Source organism: Pogoniulus pusillus, chromosome 30 (genome assembly GCF_015220805.1).
Source record: "Pogoniulus pusillus isolate bPogPus1 chromosome 30, bPogPus1.pri, whole genome shotgun sequence".
Taxonomy (NCBI): domain Eukaryota; kingdom Metazoa; phylum Chordata; class Aves; order Piciformes; family Lybiidae; genus Pogoniulus; species Pogoniulus pusillus.
The window spans coordinates 9,313,889-9,332,000 of NC_087293.1; the positions used below are offsets into that span (position 1 = coordinate 9,313,889).

The window sequence follows — 18,112 nt, forward strand, 5'->3', positions numbered from 1 at the left end:
GTCTTACATGTAAAGGAGCCCGTGACCTGATGTTAGTGTCCTATTTAATGTGTAGCTAACATACTATAATAATGGAACATTTGTTCCTACCAATACACAAACCCAAAAATTCACCAAAGCATGAATTGCTACCTAATGGCAAGCAAGAAAGAAAAAGCTTTCCTTACAAGCTTTTTATCACTAACTTGTTGTTACAAGATAAACTAAATGAGTTTTAATTGTGTTTCCCTTGTGCAATGTGCTTTACTGACAAAGATATATCATTAGCATAATACAGTCTCACCATTTCTGCCTCTTGGTATTTCTTGTAGTGCTTTAAAATGTGATGCAATAAAGACAAAAAAACCCAACTTTTTTGTTTGTTTGTTAGTTTATGGGTATGATAGCTTTTTGTGTAATAAACTTTCACCACATTCAGAAGCAGGAAGAATTAATGTATTGAAAAGACTTTAAAAAACAGAGGGGAAAAAAAAATCCAGAAATGAACAAAGGAGCTAGAGCAAATCTAGAAAGTGAAACTGTATACAAGAGTCTGCCATTGTGTATGGCCTTCATTCCAGGAAAGGAAACAAAATGCCTGTGTGTGTGTACACAGAATAAATCAAAATTAAATGTAACTTGTGTTTATGTCTGGTTTTTCTTTTTTTTTTTTTTTTTTTAGAGATGGTGGAGCCAGGACAAGATCTGTTGCTTGCTGCTTTGAGTGAGAGTGGAATCAGTCCAAATGATCTATTTGATATTGACTCTCCGGACGTGGTTCTTGCAAACCCAGCACCAACTCCAGCTGTTCAGCAGGTTAAAACAAGAGCACAGTCATTTGCTAAAGGACATAAGAGCTTGTTTGTGATATATTGTGGAGAGGGAGGTGTGGTGTCTATAGCAAATTGTTGAAGAATGTGGATTTTTCATCAGGTTCTTGCTTCCTAGTACTGAGCTTAGAATATAATGTGCTAGTTACTTCTAAATGTTAGTACAAAAGAAAGACAATCTGAAATGCACTGAGGTCAATATAAACATAAGTACACTTAACTTAGGAACATTAAATGGAGGCATGCTGTCATGTATCCACGGATAACTCTTGATATCATTAGTCTAGGTGATGGCCTGTAAAATGTGCAAAAAAATGTGCCATAATGTGATGTTAAAGCTGCCTGACAGCATTCAGTCTGCAAGGACATAACCATTGCGGACATGGCCTGGGAACAGTGACATAACAGAACTAAGTACATTTTCACCACACAACTAACAGGGTGTTGTATGCTTAACTTTGAATGTGAAATCAATGACTTGATGATCTTTATTTTCAGTGAAACCTTTGTTAATGAGCACAGTTAAGGACTTCCCCTATTAACTTCCATTTTGTGGGTGGATACTTAGTCATAAGGTTTTCCCCCTTCTAAAATGAGTTTCTTGATGCTTCCTTTCTTTTCCCTGCAGTCAGTGCCACTTAGTGCATTGGAGCTAGGCTTGGAGACTGAGGCCACAGCTGCTGTGAAACAAGAACCAGAGACTGTATCAACTCCAGCCTTATTAAATGTTCGGGTAAGAACCAGTACTTAAGGATTGTGTATGTGTACGTGTGGTGGGTTAATCTTGGCTGGACACCAGGTGCCCACTAAGCCTCTCTGTCACTCCCCCTCCTCAACTGGATGGGGGAGAAGAAAATAGGACAAAAGGTTTGTGGGTTGAGGTAAGGACAGGGAGATCAGCAGTTAATGTCATGGACAAAACAGACTTATCTTGGGGAAATGAATTTACGGTCTTGTAACAATGGAGTGGGCTAATGAGAAAGAAACAAGAACAAATCTGAAAACATCTTCCTGCCACCACTCCCTTTTTCCTGGACTCAGCTTCCTAACAGCATCATCACACATTGTCTCTGCTGCTGCTTCTTCGTCCTCACATTATTCTCCTGCTCCAGCAGCTCCTTCATAAACTCTTCAAACTTTGATAATTCTTGTGGTCCACAGCTCTCCAGCATGAGTGCTTTGACAGGGCATAATCCTTCAGATTTGGACTACTTCATCCCGGGTCCCCTGTATGATTACAGGTCCTGCCAGAAAGCTTGTTCCAGTACAGGCTCTTCTCTGTGGGGTCACACTGTCCTTTTGGCATATCTGTGTGCTACAGTGAGGGATCCTTCCTGGGCTGCAGATGGATATCTGTGCCACCATGGACCTCCCTGTGCTGCACCACAGGCTGCACAAGAATCTTTGGTGTTGTGTCTGGAGCACCTTCTCCTCCTCCTTTGCTGGCCTTGGTGTCTGTGTAGTTGTTTCTTTCACTTATCCTCACTCTATTCTGCCAACTACTGATTGTGCAGCAGTTTTTACCCCTTAAATGTGTTATGACAAGGGTAATGCTAGTATCACTGATGGGCTCAGTGATGGTCAGTGGCAGGTCTGCCTTGTAACTGAGTGGAAATGGCTGAATTGGACATAGGGGAAGCTTCTGGCATCTTTTCACAAAGCCACCTCTGTAGCCCCCGTGCTACCAAAACCTTACTCTGTAAATCTCATACAATATATTAGTAAACTGTGACAGAAGAGGTGAAACTGCAAAATGCTCGTTGGCCACTGTCTGATCTACTTGTACTGAGTGGGAGAGCTTAGCCTGCTTGTGGGTTGATGTGATCTCTATGACAAGGAACACAAAGGAGGACAAAGCAGTAGACAGTGTCCCACGTGCTTTTTACTTCCTCTGCATGCAAATTCTGAGGATAGGGAAGTTGTGTGAACTATACTCTTAACTTGTGTACCACCTTCTGTAGCTGCAGATAGTTCTGAACACTGTAGCCTGGTGCTTCCACGTGAAATGAGAACACAAAAAGCAGATTTGCAGGAAGGTGGATATAATGTGGTGTCTGAAAAAGGTTGCACATACACTTTAAGGCAAGATATTTACTCTGACAGTTGTGCAGCTAGCTTGTCTTGGAAATTCTCTTTAGCTCTGGAGTCTTGTACCTGTAGTCATCATCTTTTGTGCGTAGATGATGAATCCTTTATTTCACATTTTTATTTCATTTTTCTCACATTTAAATGTGTCAGTATAGTGACAGATTGACACTTCTTGCTCAGATTGTTGCACCACAAGATATTCACTCCAGAATCTTCAGAATGTGATGTGAAGTCCTTTCTTATTGCAAGAGTCTCTTAAAAGCTGGTGACTCCTTTGCTCTGGATGAAAGGCTAATCAAGTCTGCTTTTTTTCTCACTGCTAAAAATTTCACTGGTTCTTTGTTGCTAGCAACCACCATCCACCACAACCTTTGTGCTGAATCAAATAAATCAGCTTCCAACTTTGGGGACTACAATAGTGATGACAAAAACAACACCAGTTACAACTACGAGGCAAACCATCACCGTAGCAAAAATCATTCAGACCAGCACAACTACTCGACCCTCGGTTGCAGCACCAGCAGTACGCAATGCCTTGACCACTGCACCTTCAAAGGACCAGATTCAGCTAAAAGATCTGCTAAAGAATAATAGTCTTAATGAACTCATGAAATTGAAGCCACCTCCTAATATTGCCCAGCCAGTAGCAACAGCAGCAAGTGAGTTTTTCTTCTTTCTTAATGACAGTATTTTAGACAAATAGTGAAATGATAAAATGTGAAGGTCTTTGCATAGCTTGTATTTTCATTGATTAGTTATCACCATAAAATTAAATGGTCCAGAAAAGCTGATAAATTCTATTCTTATGTAGTAATATTAGAATTCAAAGTGAAGTAATACAAAATGGTAGGCTTTAAAAGCAATTTAAGCTCTTGATTTACTGCAAGGTGCTGAGGCACATGGTTTAGCACCAGATTTGGTAGAGTTAGATAATAGTTGGACTCTATCTTAAAGGTGCTTTTTCATCCAAAACAATTCCGTGGTTTTATGAAAATGACATTTTTAGATTGCAGCTGTCAAATTGGTAAAATTCATGACCATTACTGGAGTTGATTTGATTATCTTGAGTCTACATTGGTTTCTGTTCTGCTCTGTATTTGCTGTGAAACTGACTGATGTGTACTCTTTTTTTTGACGTCTTTCAGACTATATTTGTAGTATATGCTGCTACTTATGTGATAAAGTGCTTCTGTAAAGTATTCTGTGGGGAGGCATCAGATCTATTGTTTACAAACTCAAGTCCTAAAAACTTGTGTTTTGTTTGCATGTTATTTCTTAAATGTGGTGCTTACTTATGCCACAAATATTTTGCTACCACACTAACAGAATAACAAAATCATCTTGGTTGGAAAAGACCTTTAAGATCATTGAGTCCAACTCCAAATAAATCTTCATGTTGTGGTTCCTTTTTCCTTATGTTCTTCCTAATATAGTCATGACCTTATTTCCTATATGATCAGCCTAATATAGGGGACAAGCTGCATGTGTGTGTATTTTCATGATTTGATTCTTCCAAGTTATTTTGGTTTTGGCATGAGGTTAAGATCAGACTAATTGAGTTTGAAAATATCTCTGTTCTGCCTTTACTGAGAAGTACACAGGCTTCTCTGGATTACTACATTCTCATTGTCTCTGAAACAAGACCGACTTTTTTTTATAGGTGGAGTTGGCAGTAACCTATTTTTTCATATGCAGATAGTGGGCAATAAATGAAGCTGTCTGTTAGATCTGAGACAAAAATAGGCTTCCTTGATCGATTGCTTTCTGTTAGAGAGTGGCTAACTACAACTGAAACAGAGACACTAAAGTTGGGGCAGGGAGGAAAAGGACGGGGAGAAGGTTTCATAGGACCTGCTTCTTCCTTGTTTCACTAAATAAGAGCTCACAGAAGCACATGAATTCTAGTGTTTCTATAATAGCAATAACATCAGTGCGCTATAGATGTTGTAGTGGCCCAGATGTAGAAAATAGTTGAATCTGTATAAAGTGCAAAGGAGACCTGCACCTTCTAGAACTGCATTTCTAGTCTTATTTTTGTGTGTTTCTGGATCTTTCTTTGTGCTTGTATAAAAGAAATACTTGTAGAAAATTCAAGAACAGGGAGGCTCTTGGAAATATAGTCAGAAAATATTAAAGAGTTAGAATTATGCAACCTCTTTGAAGAAAGTTTTATTTGTGCAACTGGCTTAATTGTTTTCAGGGGCAATTATGCTAAATTCATTACATGTTTTGATTGTCAACATGATGGAAGCTTGACAACTGCTTTCAATGTTTTATGTCTATCCTTGTGTAAAAATGGGCTCAGTTCTGTGCTGAGCCTTGTTACTGGTTGATTCCAAACGTGGCTGAGGACAGGAAGGTTAAGTGAATCATCCTCCTGAAAGATCTTGTTGTAAACTTTAAACAGTTGAGTCGAAAGCATTGACTGTTTGTTTTACAGAAATAATTGTAGTTTCTCCTAAGGTGATAAATGCCACCAGACCAAGTAAGTTCATTTCTCTTGAAACACTGGGCTTTTCTGGCTTGTTAAACTTCAAAGGCTCACAAGATGGAGGATTTCTAAATGCTGTGTCTTGATTTGGTGAAGGGTTCAAAGTAACTTTTTTGTGTTCAAAAAATCCTGAAGCGAATACACAACCATTAAGTGTGCATGGGGAGTTTGTTCCAAGTAGTAAGAGAATTTAACTCCATACTTAGAGTCTTAAATGTGAACAAAAACATTGATTGTGTTCTTGAAGTATCAGTGTGCTACTGGACAATTTAAACCTCTCTTCCAGCTCATTAATAGAAGAATGTTGATTTATGTTAACGTTTGGAGAGAATTCCTGTAAAACACAGCTTTTTTTTTTTTTTAAGCTGATCTAAGCAATGGTGCAGTGAAGAAGGAGGCTTCCACAAAAGAGGTAGCAAGAATATGGATAAATGATATTAAAATGAGAAGCTTTTCACCTACGATGGTAAGTAGCATAAATGGTTAAGTTTCAAAACGACCATGGAAGTTCGTGGCCACAACCACCTGTGACTAGTTTCAGCAGTTACTCATATGTGCCTTTGTGTAGGAGAATTAGTGAATGCATCTGCTTGCTCAAAAGGTTAGTTTCTCCACTAGATGAATGCTTGGTTAGATGACTAAAACTAACAGCTGTGTAGAGCAGACTGTCTGTCTAGTAAATGAAAATTTTAAGGAATTACTGTCCTTAACAGAACCTTACTGTGTGGACAAAAAAGGATGTGCTCCAATTAATGCTGATAAGCATATCACTTTCTCTGTGTTCTAAGACATTTGCTTTTAAAAATATCCCCATCTGTATAACCAGCAATGGAGAAACTAGACTGACCTTCTGAGCAGTTGAATTTTAAGATGTAAATTGAGTATCATTCTATTTGCTAAATGTAATAAAAGTACATTCTGATGCTGTAAGCTCGTTTCAGCATCTTCATTGATGGCTAGAATCAGGCTGAAGTCAGTGATAAACAGTGCTCCTTAGTGACTGGCATACAGAAGGATTTTTTCAGATTGTTAGTTCAGGTTTAATATTAAAAAAGGAACTGTGGAAATTTGTCATCTGGCAAGTATTTTAAAAATGTTCCTATGTTTACATTGTTGAAGATCACAGTCAAAAATGGGTAACTGTCAGGTTTCAGGGAATACTGGGTAGAACTGTGACTAGCATAACTGCTCCCCAAAGGTGTGAAATTCTGCACTGAATGTGACCTGCAGGAGACTTCACGGGAGTACTTGAAAGTTGGGTTTGGGCTGTTAACTAGCTGTGGTGCTTTCCAGGCAGCTCACTTTTAAGTTGTATTTTGGATTTAATATGCTGGAAGAAGTGTTTCTCTTAATTCTGAATATGTGCATTTGGAGTGCTTGAGTCTCCTTGCAGAGGAGTGAAAGTTCTCTGACTTGTGTCTTTGAAGGGTTGTTCAGACTACAAAAAATCAGATTTGCCTGTAGTTCTCCCAGCTGCTCACTAATTTATTTAATACATGTGCTATAACCTTCTAAGGGCAACTTTGTACTTGCTTCTTGTGTTAATTTCTGACCCAGAATATTAACAATGTGCTGCTTGACTAATACAGATTATTTCTTTATTCTAGAAAGTGCCAGCAGTGAAAGAGGAGGAGGAACCCGAGGAAGAAGATGAAGAAGAAATGGGCCATGCAGAAACTTATGCTGAGTACATGCCAATAAAATGTATGACCTAATGTTTTGTTCCCTCAAAAGACTGAAATGTTGTGACAATTAATTTATTTGCACCTGAGTTACTAACACCAAAACCCAGGTTGCTATCTAAAGTAAAAAGGACCTGAATTTGTGGTGGGCTTTCCTAGGAAACTATAGCATTTAATTTTGGAAGGTATGCAATTTTTTTTTTTCAGTAGAAAAGGAGTTCTTTAGTGTATTTTTGAGCAGTACTTGTCTCAGAAGTATGATTGAAGAACCAAGATCAAGCTTTTTTACCTATATTAAGACACTTGGTGCCTCAGTAGAGGGAATTTTGTAAAGGGATTAAGCAGTCACAGCTACACTTCACAATCTACTTTGTGTCTTGTAATGTGAAATTACCCTAAGCACATTCTTCCTGCATTGTTCCTGACTTCTTAGAGCTGTTTTGTTTTTTTAATTAAAAAAATAGTAATCTAGTGCTTTTAAAGCCATCTCCTCCTTTCTTCTTTCTCTATTGTAATCGGTGGCAAAAAGCTGTTACTTTGTTTCCTAGCTACACTGCTGAGCTGCTGAAAAGCAAGGCCGAAAAACTTTGCACAAAGTTTATGGCTAAATGGCTATTTTTTGTTGTCACCAAGATCCATCAGTAATTAAACCATGTCTATTCTAAATCTTTTCTTCTCATACTGTAAAAAACCAGCACTACAGAAATAGTGAGAAGAATGTTGCTTTTGTGATTCTGACATTTTGAGGCTCTCTGGCCTTTTGAAAAGGCAGGGTTTAGACCAGTTTTCCTCTAACATGTCAACTACAAAAAAAATTAATTTTGTGTTAACATTAGTTTCATAAACTGGGGAAAGTTTTGAGAAGGGAAACAAAGTTAAGATTGGAATTGCATAAATTCAAGTTCACACATTCATTTGTGGTGCATTTTAACACTTGATGTACTCTTGCAATTAAATATATCTGTTCTTGAATGCAGGCCTTACAGTGGACAATTGTTATTTGTCTTGGTGAATATAATAACCTGTGCTGCAGCAGCAAAACCATTTTTATCTTCTCCTATCTTCCTCCTCTCTTTTCAACCAGTGAAAATTGGTCTACGTCATCCTGACCCAGTAGTGGAAACCAGCTCATTATCCAGTGTAACTCCTCCTGATGTGTGGTACCAGACGTCAATATCAGAAGAAACAATTGATAGTGGCTGGTTGTCAGCTTTGCAACTTGAAGCAATCACTTACGCAGCCCAGGTATGCCAGTCATGAGTGCAGCTTAAAAGCTGTCATAGAATTCAAGAAGAAAAACTACTGTCTGACAGGCACAGCTATGTCACTTTTACAAGGTGCTAAAATAATAAGCGAGTGAAGTTTGAGTTGCATTAGAAGGTGGCAGGTGGGCTTCAGCTAAGCTCAGTGTGAGGTCATACACCTAGGAAAGCTTTGTCTAAACCACTTCCATGATGCTAACCTCAAACTGTCTTAGCATTCAGGAAGGATCTTAGTTAGTTTTATTTCTCTGAAATAACTTCATGGCTACAGCCACAACAGGCAAAGGAAGACAACACTGTTGGTGTCTTTGGGAAGGAAGGGTACAGAGAACAAGACTGGGCATTATTCTGCTGCCATATTAAACTTCAGTGGGCCCGTGTCAGATGTTGTGTGTTCAGCTGTCTGCATGTCAGGGAGGAAGATAATGAAGTTAGAAGACTAACAAGAGTCTAACAAGGCTGGAATGCCACAAGCTGGATAGGAGAAAAATGAAGGGGAATGAAATCAAGGTTTACATAGCCAAGAAGGCAGTGAAATCCCATAAAACAAGAACAAAACAGAACTTTGTGAAACTAATAGGAGAGTGGCTTAAAATGGATAGAAGAATACTTCTTTATGCAGTGAATGTCTGGGTATATCCATGGGTAAAAAAAAAAGGCAGCCAGTCTAGTAGCAGGCACAGAAAAAAATTAGGTACAGTAATTTTACAGCAGTTCTAGGTGCTGAGGGAGGAAGTGGGAGAGTGGATTGCACAAAGTAGTTAAGACTCACGATTTTTCTGTATAATATCCCCTCTTCATGCTGTCGGGTAGCTGCCTGCTGGGTCATTCTATAGGATGTTTCTCATGTTTGCTCATTGTTGACAATCCACAGTGGTGTGTTCTGGAGAACGAGTACAAGTCTTTTATTCTTTCTCCTGCAGCAACATGAAACATTCCTGCCCAATGGAGACAGAGCTGGATTCTTGATAGGTGATGGTGCTGGTGTAGGAAAAGGAAGGACCATAGCTGGAATAATCTATGAAAATTACTTGTTAGGCAGAAAAAGAGCAGTCTGGTAAGTATCAGAGCAGACACTGTAGTAACTCTTCTGAGAAATGTTCTAGCAATGGCCTTTGAACCGCTGTAACTTAGTGAATGTGTGCTTGGCTTTCAGGTTCAGTGTCTCGAATGATCTGAAATACGATGCTGAAAGAGATCTGAGAGATATTGGAGCAAAAAACATATTGGTGCATTCATTAAACAAGGTGTGGAAACTTTTTACTATGTACAGTTGAGGCAAAACTTTAGGTAGGCCTGTGTGACAAGTTGTGCATGTTGACTGTTTTAAGACCAAGAATGTACTAATTTCAATGAATTTGCTGTCTGGGGCTTGTTTGACAGGCCTTAATCTTGTGAAGAACCACAGAGTGCTTTCAGTTAATCGTGTGAATAGGCTCCTTGTAGGATAAAGTCTTTGCATGTGATTTTTCTGCTTTTAAAACACTACTTTTCAAGCCACTACTGCCACTACTAGGGGGGTATTTTTTAGAAGTTGAAATACTCTTTAAATCTTTCTGACATTGCAGCATTTGAATTTTTCCTTTCTACCTCCCAGCACACATTTTATATGTAATACATCTTGTTTGTAACACTTGAATAATAGACTTCCTTGGTAATTTATTAAAGGAGCAGTAGCCTGTGCAGTTATTTTTGGAGGCTGTGCCTCTGCTTGAGATTAGCCACTTCACAATTTATGTAAGTGTTTCTACTGGTTGAATTCACTGAACTTAAACCAAATTTTAAGTTAGACTCTTTGATTCTAAAATACAGTAAAGCTTTGGAAATTCTCATATGATAGCAGCTGTAAATACACTTGACCTGTTAGCTCTAAGGGATACATTGAAACTAAAATTTTAATTTTAAGGAAATCATATAGTCAGAAATCTTCCAAGACCTCAGAGCTGTATTGCTGCAGTATATGTTTAAGGCCCTGGTACCATATGCCAGCCATATCCCGGTCATGATGTAGGGATGTTGGTGGTTCAAAGTGTTCACACCTTAAGCTTTTAAGACAACCACCGTCTCTTAATCTTATGGCAGGTGCATTTGAGGAGGGATCTCTTTTCAGTAATCTCTGTAATGATCTTTTTATTGCAGTTCAAGTATGGGAAGATTTCATCCAAACATAATGGAAGTGTGAAGAAAGGTGTCATCTTTGCTACCTATTCTTCTCTGATTGGTGAAAGTCAGTCTGGCGGCAAATACAAAACCAGATTAAAGCAGCTTCTTCACTGGTGTGGTGAAGACTTTGATGGAGTCGTATCCTTTAACTGTAGTTCAGTCAGTTGTAACCAAACTTGTTTAAGCTTTGATCTTTAAGACAATCTTGATTTTTTTTTTTTATTTGCTAGCAGTTTTAGCTGTTGTTCTTTATTCATTACAGTAATGAGTTATGTGCTTGCTCTGATATTGGACTTGAAGATTTACAAAGTTTATGCCAAATCTGATACATCACATTATTGCTACGCAGCTCTGGTACAAGAGTGAAGCTTCTGCATTTTCTACAACAAACACACAAAATCTGATGCTTAACAACCTTAAATTTATGCTGATGTTTTCTGCAGTTGGTTCTTGAGTATCAACGGCATTGTGAAGAACTCAAATGTTGCTAATTGTGCTTTTAAATATTTAATAGCTAAGTATTTTCCCAAGGTTCTTAGTGAAAAATGACTAGTGTCTTTTTGAACTTATGATCTAGTGCTGCTGCATATTGTAATTAGCAGGTTTTCTTGTCTTCTGTTTTAGTTCCTCATTCTAAAATTGAATGAGAAAGTGCTTTTCCTTAATCATTTTTTTCAGATTGTATTTGATGAGTGTCATAAAGCTAAGAATCTGTGTCCTGTTGGTTCATCAAAACCAACAAAAACAGGTCTGGCTGTACTGGAACTTCAAAATAAACTTCCCAAAGCCAGGGTTGTTTATGCTAGTGCCACAGGTATGTGCTAGTTGCTTTGCATTAAAAGCCCGTGTATGTTTCTGCCAGCACTGGTACAGAGTGTGTTCTTCTCCTAGGTGCATCTGAGCCAAGAAATATGGCATACATGAACCGGCTTGGAATATGGGGTGAAGGAACTCCTTTTAGGGAATTCAGTGACTTTATTCAGGCTGTCGAAAGAAGGTAATGTTTCGGACTTGTGGCAGAATTGCCTATGGTTGTGGTTGACTCTGTTTCCTTTGTCTTCACTCTCATAGTCTTGACTCTGGCTTCTACATCTAGCACAAACATTGTGTATCTTATGCACTGAAAAATGGGACATTTTCCTTGCTCGCAGAAAATTTTGAAAGCTGTAGAATCTTGTTGGGAAAATAGCCCTCTTAAAATGGGGGTGTCATGAAATGAAAATATTTTGCTGTTTGTTGTGGAAACACTCTGCTGAGCATGCTCAATGTAGCCGATGCCTCATGTGCAGAAGTCCTCTAATGTTTATGCATTCAGCTCAGGCAGTCAAACTAGCACACAGGAAGAAGCCTTGTTCTTGTGTGTTCTGGCATAAGAACCCAGTTCAAGAAAATTATGAAGGCTGTTGCAAGATACTTCATGTTGCAGAGCTTTGTAAATGCAAGTTTAGCTTAACAAGGTCAGTAGGATATGCAACTGCTACATTCTTGGTAGGTAGGCAAAGTGTAATATATTAAGATGCTCACTTTGAAGTGTTCCAAGTTCTTATGAGTACTACAGTAGTGCTTAGTATGCATCTTCTTCCATAGCACATACATGATGCATGATTATTCTAGACTGTACAAGCATAGTCTCCACTTCATTACTGAATATGTATCAAATGGGCAATAATGAAATTACAGGCCCAAGCTTGTGAGCAGGTTTGCTTTGCAGTTGACTTCCACTCTTCCAAGATCTTGTTAAAGGTGTGTTGCTGTTGAAGAGAGATTCAGTTTTATAGTAGTTTGTTTATTTTCATACAAGCATAAATCTTCAATGGAGTGTGTAAAATTGCAATGTGAGATTTTCTTCATTATGCAATTATACATTCTTCATTATCCAATTACAGTTGTCAAGAAGCTGTTACCCTATGCCTGCTAGGTCATTTGGGAAAAAGTAATTACTTGAGTGTTTATATCTCTTGGGATATACTTAAATACTCTTGAGGCAGGGATATAGTCTTGTGTGAAGGCTAAATTTTAAGACTTTGTGATTGGATATGTTTAATAGAACAGTATCATGTTTGTAAGCATGCTGTGTGTTTTCTGAAACACCTCAAAGTTGAGTTTTTTGTTTATTCAGTGTTGTGTCTTGTTGTTAACAAACCTTGCTCATGAAAATTCTAATATTGACTTAATTTGTTGCTTTATTTTAGAGGTGTTGGTGCCATGGAAATAGTTGCTATGGATATGAAGCTGAGAGGAATGTACATAGCACGACAGTTGAGCTTTTCGGGTGTCACTTTTAAAATTGATGAAGTTCTGCTTTCCCAGGAATACGTTAAAATGTACAACAAATCTGTGAAACTGGTAGGAATGCGTTTTTTTAGTTCACTTTCTGTATTGAGTTCTGAGAGGATTGAGGTTATTTGCTTTAAACTTGAATGTTCCTGAAATAACCTGTTGAGAGAAGAGGTGTCATCTTGTCTCACATAGTGGGATGATTTCTCCACGTGAGACTTGGCACAGGCTGTTAATTCTTGTTTTGAGTTAGAAGATGCAGTTTTGAATGCCTCTTCCAGTATCTGCCAGACCCACACTCTTTTAGCAGTACTTCAGAGCCCTTGGTCATTGTTGCCTGAGATAAAGCTGTTTACCTGTTGGCCATACTTTGGTGTTCCAGCCTTCCTTCTTCGGGCAACTGAGCTGAGAACAAGCTGCAAAACATTCAACAAGCTGCACACCCTGCATTGGATTGGTGCTTGTAGTTAAATGGTGCAGAGTAGTTTCAGTCACATGGTGGATTAAATCTAAAGCACCAAATCTGTGGTTTCTTGGAATGTTTTGATTTATCCATCCAGTGGTTATCTTTTTCACATTGTTTTAAAGTGTTTTGCCCATATGCTAAGCTAGGAGTTTCTCCAGAGGGCGCATTCTGCTTGCACACTACTGCTGCTGTTCTATTAGATGAAAATAATTACTCCATGTACATAGGTTAAAATGAACCAGGGTCTTTACCTGTTCAAGAGATGTCTAAGCACGGTTCTGTATTCATGTTGCATAGCTACAACAATTAACATTTATCATTGCTAGGTGTGTAACATCAGCTTTGAGGCAGCATTTTACTTAATGGGTGTTGTTTAAAAGAATCACTAAACTCATGTCCAAAGCTTACTTCACCTCACCTGGAAACAATTGCTGTAACACAACTTTGTAGAAACAAAGGCAGTGGGGCTTTGCTTTTCTTAGGATCTTGCTTTACACTCTATTATGGGCAGAGTTCTTTTGTTTTCTGAACTTACATTGTTAGTGGAGAAGCTAGATTGGTAGAAAATACTGTTTATGTTTGCATTGATAGTAATGTAAATGTATCTGCTTTTCATTATGAGAGTAATCACTGTCTGAATTCACTAAGCCATAGCTATTTCCTCTTCTGTGAGCTTTGATATGTGATGAGTTTCCTTGACTTGCAGCCCTGTAGTACTGAAACTTTATATGTTAAACAGTGTACTTGTGTAGCCTGGAAGTGTGACATGTAAAACAATTACAACTTTCTTCCTCAGTGGGTGAGTGCTAGAGAGAGATTTCAACAAGCAGCTGACCTTATCGATGCAGAGCAACGAATGAAAAAGTCCATGTGGGGTCAATTTTGGTCAGCTCATCAGAGGTTTTTCAAGTACCTGTGCATAGCATCTAAAGTGAAGAGGGTGGTGCAGCTTGCTCGGGAGGAAATCAAGAATGGGAAAGTAAGTTGAGATGAAGACTTACTAAATGCTTTTGTTAAAGTAAAACTACTAGATTTTGTTTGTTTATAATAGGTATTTTCAGACCTTATAGTAGCATACTGCCAGCTTTATACTGTTGAAGATATTTAATGAGCAGAAATTCAGGCAAAAATCAAGTTAGTTGTCTTAGTGACAATGCCTTCTATTCTTTGTCCTTCAGTGTGTTGTTATTGGCCTGCAGTCAACAGGAGAAGCAAGAACATTAGAAGCTTTGGAGGAAGGTGGTGGTGAACTGAATGACTTTGTTTCGACAGCAAAGTAAGATTGAAGTTTGTTAGAACTGTCCCTTACAAAACTAAGCCAGCTTAACGTGTATTAATTTGTTCGTTCACATGTAAAACATCAGCACACAAAGTTGGGTATCTTTTAGTACTAATACTCTTAATCTGACTGTACATAAAATCTGACAATGGTGCTTAAGTGAACCATTGGTTAGTTCCTAGTTCTCTTGGCACTCTGAAATGATGTTTTCAGGTTTGCACAACTGGTACAGCTCTCGCACTGGGAGGAGGGGAAGGCTTACTAAGTGTACACCACATTCATACCAAGCAAGTCAGCCATGACTTCATTTTCACCAAATGAGCCAGATTCAATCTCAAGAGTACTTTACTGAGGTTCTTAATAAATTAGCCTGTTGTTTGAACTCTGAGCCGCACAAAAATGGCAGTAGCAATGCTCCTAGATACCGAAATTTAACAACTTGTAAGTGCTATAAATGTCTCCTCCTTCAAAGGTGGTGGCAAATAGAGTAGTATGGGTGATAACTACTCTGAGTGCTTATGTCATAGCCTTCCCAAGGAGTAGTTTTTCAGAGAAACTGGGAAAATGTTACAGTTTTCCACTTTAAATGCAAATTTGACTGAAGAACCTCTTTTTTTTTTTTTTTTTCCCCTTAAACAGAGGAGTTTTCCAGTCTCTTATTGAAAAGCACTTTCCAGCCCCTGACAGGAAGAAGCTGTTCAGCTTGTTGGGAATTGACTTGACTGCTCAAAGTAATAACAATTCACCTAGAGACAGCCCTTGCAAGGAAAACAAAATAAAGAAGCGGAAAGGTAATGCTGAAGTTTTTACACTAATGCCATAGTGAAAATGGCAACTTTAGTGCTGTCTAACAGTGAACTCAGGAAGAAATAGGGGAGTGTAAATTGCAGTATAGTCACTCATGCTACAAGTATCTAAGACTTGTAGAAGTTTACATCATCAGGCTTTAAAACTGCTGCAGCAGCAGTATAACTTGTCAATTCTGGTTACTACCTTGCTCAAAATTGGGTTGATGTGGTTATGGGACCATATCCCAAAATATCTTGCAGTGTCAGACCACTTTCTGATGCAGTCACATAAATAATTGCTTTCTTTTTCATGAGGCTCAGCAAAAAGAAGCCTGCTATCATCTCTATTTCAAAACTGCTTATATTCTTACCTAAAAGTGATCATTTAAAAAAACAAACAACTTGGGAGGTAGGTCTTACATAGAACTGTTTAGAAGAATCTAATTTCTCTTTTTAGAAGTGTTTTTTTTCTCTAGTTTGTATGTAGTTGTGGTGGCAAAACACCTCAAAAGTAGACTACAAGATCTAAACCAATGTTTTTTTTTTTTGTGTTCTGGGTTGATGGTCGTGATGGAATTAGGTGAAGAAATCAGCAGAGAAGCCAAAAAAGCTCGCAAAACAGGCGGCCTTGCGGGTAGCAGCTCTGATGAGAGTGAAAGCGAGTCTGATGCTTCAGACAATGAGGAAAGCGATAATGAGAGCTCCAAATTTTTGAGTTCTGGAGATGATGATGACTTCAACCCATTCAGAGATGAATCCAGTGAAGATGATGAAGATGGTGAGACAGTTTAAGTGTTTCATCAAGCATGTAGCTATACTTGCAGATAGTGAGCATGAAGTCTTTCCTGACCATTTCAGTGAGCCAAAAATAAGCGTTTGATAAACATGTAGTTCAATGAGACTGAAACTAGCACTAGAAAGTTGGTTTAAGTAAATTTTACATGCTGGAGTTCAGACTCTTGTGAGTCACTTCTGTAATGAGAATGTAGTTTTCCAAAGGAAAGGATGGGTTTGTAGCAGATGCTTGGAACTTTATGAAAATAACTTCATTTTTAAAAATCCTTTTAGATCCCTGGTTAATTAGAAAAGAGCATAAAAAAAATAAAGACAAGAAAAAGAAGAAAAGCATAGACCCAGATTCTATTCAAAGTGCCTTACTAGCTTCTGGTCTCGGATCAAAACGACCCAGCTGTTTTACTTCCGCTGTTGGTACCACCACTTCTAGTACCAACACATCAGGTAACAATAAGTTTTTGACATTGCTTCATTTTCATGGTAGTTAGACAGTGAAATTCTAAGACTTAAAGATTCTCTTTTGAATTTCAGCTAACAGTAACACAAACAGCAGCTTTGTAACAAGTCAGGATGCTGTTGAAAGGGCCCAGCAAATGAAGAAAGAACTGCTTGATAAACTGGAAAAGCTGGCTGAAGACCTCCCACCTAATACACTGGATGAGCTTATAGATGAACTGGGTGGTCCTGAAAATGTTGCAGAGGTAGGCTGGTGTTCACACACAGGAAAAATGGATGTTTCTTTCCTGCTGCTGCCATGCATTATTTGAGTGCAGTAAATCATCGTTGTCATTCTTCAAAGTTACACAGGACCTGTTGAAAAGAACTTACTTACCAGTTTTAGACAGTAATTTCACAGGGATGAGAGTGTGTTTTTTTTGTCTCTGAACTGAAGAGGAGCTTAAAGGTTGTATTAGAATGTAGATAAAAGCTCTGAATGGATGAACAGGTTATTTCTGAGGCTGAGTAAATCTTACTAGTTTTGCTCTTACTTTACAGTGGAATATTTCTTTGTCTAGCTGTGGTCAATTTGAAACTGATTGATGTATACCTAACAGAAAGCAGCTTGAGTTCATCTTTCTAGGCAATGAAGATGAAGGGCCTGTATGATACAACTGTATTAGTGAAAAACCTGATGAATTACTGTCTCTTCTCAATAACTTCAGGAGCATGTCTCTAAGCTACCTCTCTCTGTCAAGTAGAAACGTCTTTACAATTTAAAAGACCCTGTTGAAATCAGTGACAATCTCAGCTGTCCAGTTTATTTCCTTAGTACTCTTTGTAAATCCCGTATGGATAGTAGTGGAACACTGCATCATTTTTATGTAGATAAGCTTTGTTATGCTTTTGATTCCCTGAGTTACCTCTAAACAAGTGTTCCACATAGCAGCTGATAACAGCATCAAAAACCCCAATCCAGATTATCTAATGTCCTTTTGCACTTGGAGTAAATTATTGAATCTATTTTAAGGTTGGTATATGAATAAGTAGCATTGTTGCTTGAAGTTTTGCTCATGTAATGATGTTGGTATTGCCACAAAGAGCTCATGTTCCCTTTTCTTTTTAAAGATGACAGGCCGCAAGGGGAGAGTTGTAAGCAATGATGATGGCAGCATATCTTACGAGTCAAGATCTGAACTTGATGTGCCTGTTGAAATTCTGAACATCACGGAAAAGCAGAGGTTCATGGATGGAGATAAGGTACTTCCCAAAGAGACAAAACCTAGGAAAACTTGCCAAATACCACAGTAATTCTAAGCAGTTCAAGTTGTGACTCTACCCCATAATGGCTTTTTTAGGACTGTAAGTAAGTACTAGTTAGAAAGCTGGTTTCTGTTCAGTGCTGTGCTTTGTTTCACAAGCCAATAGGTTCAGTAGTGCTAGTATATGGCTGCAGCATGCTTTAAAGGTCAGGCTGTAGTTTAGGTGACCTCAGGGGTCAGTGTACACTTGTGCCAAACTGAAAGCTAGCACCGTTAAGTTGGTCTTGTAAAACTGTGTGTGCTTAAGCCAGA

General features: G+C 38.4%; 1 protein-coding gene across 2 annotated transcripts in view; it reads left to right on the forward strand.

Moving 5' to 3' along the window:
- Positions 1-18,112, forward strand: part of SBNO1 (strawberry notch homolog 1) — a 34,291-nt gene that overhangs the window by 5,414 nt on the left and 10,765 nt on the right. For both annotated transcript variants that reach the window (XM_064168984.1, XM_064168985.1), the window contains exons 2-20: positions 662-795; positions 1,438-1,542; positions 3,247-3,556; positions 5,754-5,854; positions 6,996-7,092; positions 8,155-8,315; positions 9,256-9,389; positions 9,489-9,579; positions 10,472-10,633; positions 11,174-11,309; positions 11,387-11,492; positions 12,688-12,841; positions 14,035-14,217; positions 14,417-14,514; positions 15,157-15,308; positions 15,886-16,083; positions 16,374-16,544; positions 16,632-16,801; positions 17,667-17,798. In XM_064168984.1, coding sequence (XP_064025054.1) covers positions 664-795; positions 1,438-1,542; positions 3,247-3,556; positions 5,754-5,854; positions 6,996-7,092; positions 8,155-8,315; positions 9,256-9,389; positions 9,489-9,579; positions 10,472-10,633; positions 11,174-11,309; positions 11,387-11,492; positions 12,688-12,841; positions 14,035-14,217; positions 14,417-14,514; positions 15,157-15,308; positions 15,886-16,083; positions 16,374-16,544; positions 16,632-16,801; positions 17,667-17,798 — 2,793 coding nt within the window. In that variant the 5' untranslated portion in view covers positions 662-663. The remainder of the gene's footprint in view (positions 1-661; positions 796-1,437; positions 1,543-3,246; positions 3,557-5,753; positions 5,855-6,995; positions 7,093-8,154; positions 8,316-9,255; positions 9,390-9,488; positions 9,580-10,471; positions 10,634-11,173; positions 11,310-11,386; positions 11,493-12,687; positions 12,842-14,034; positions 14,218-14,416; positions 14,515-15,156; positions 15,309-15,885; positions 16,084-16,373; positions 16,545-16,631; positions 16,802-17,666; positions 17,799-18,112) is intronic.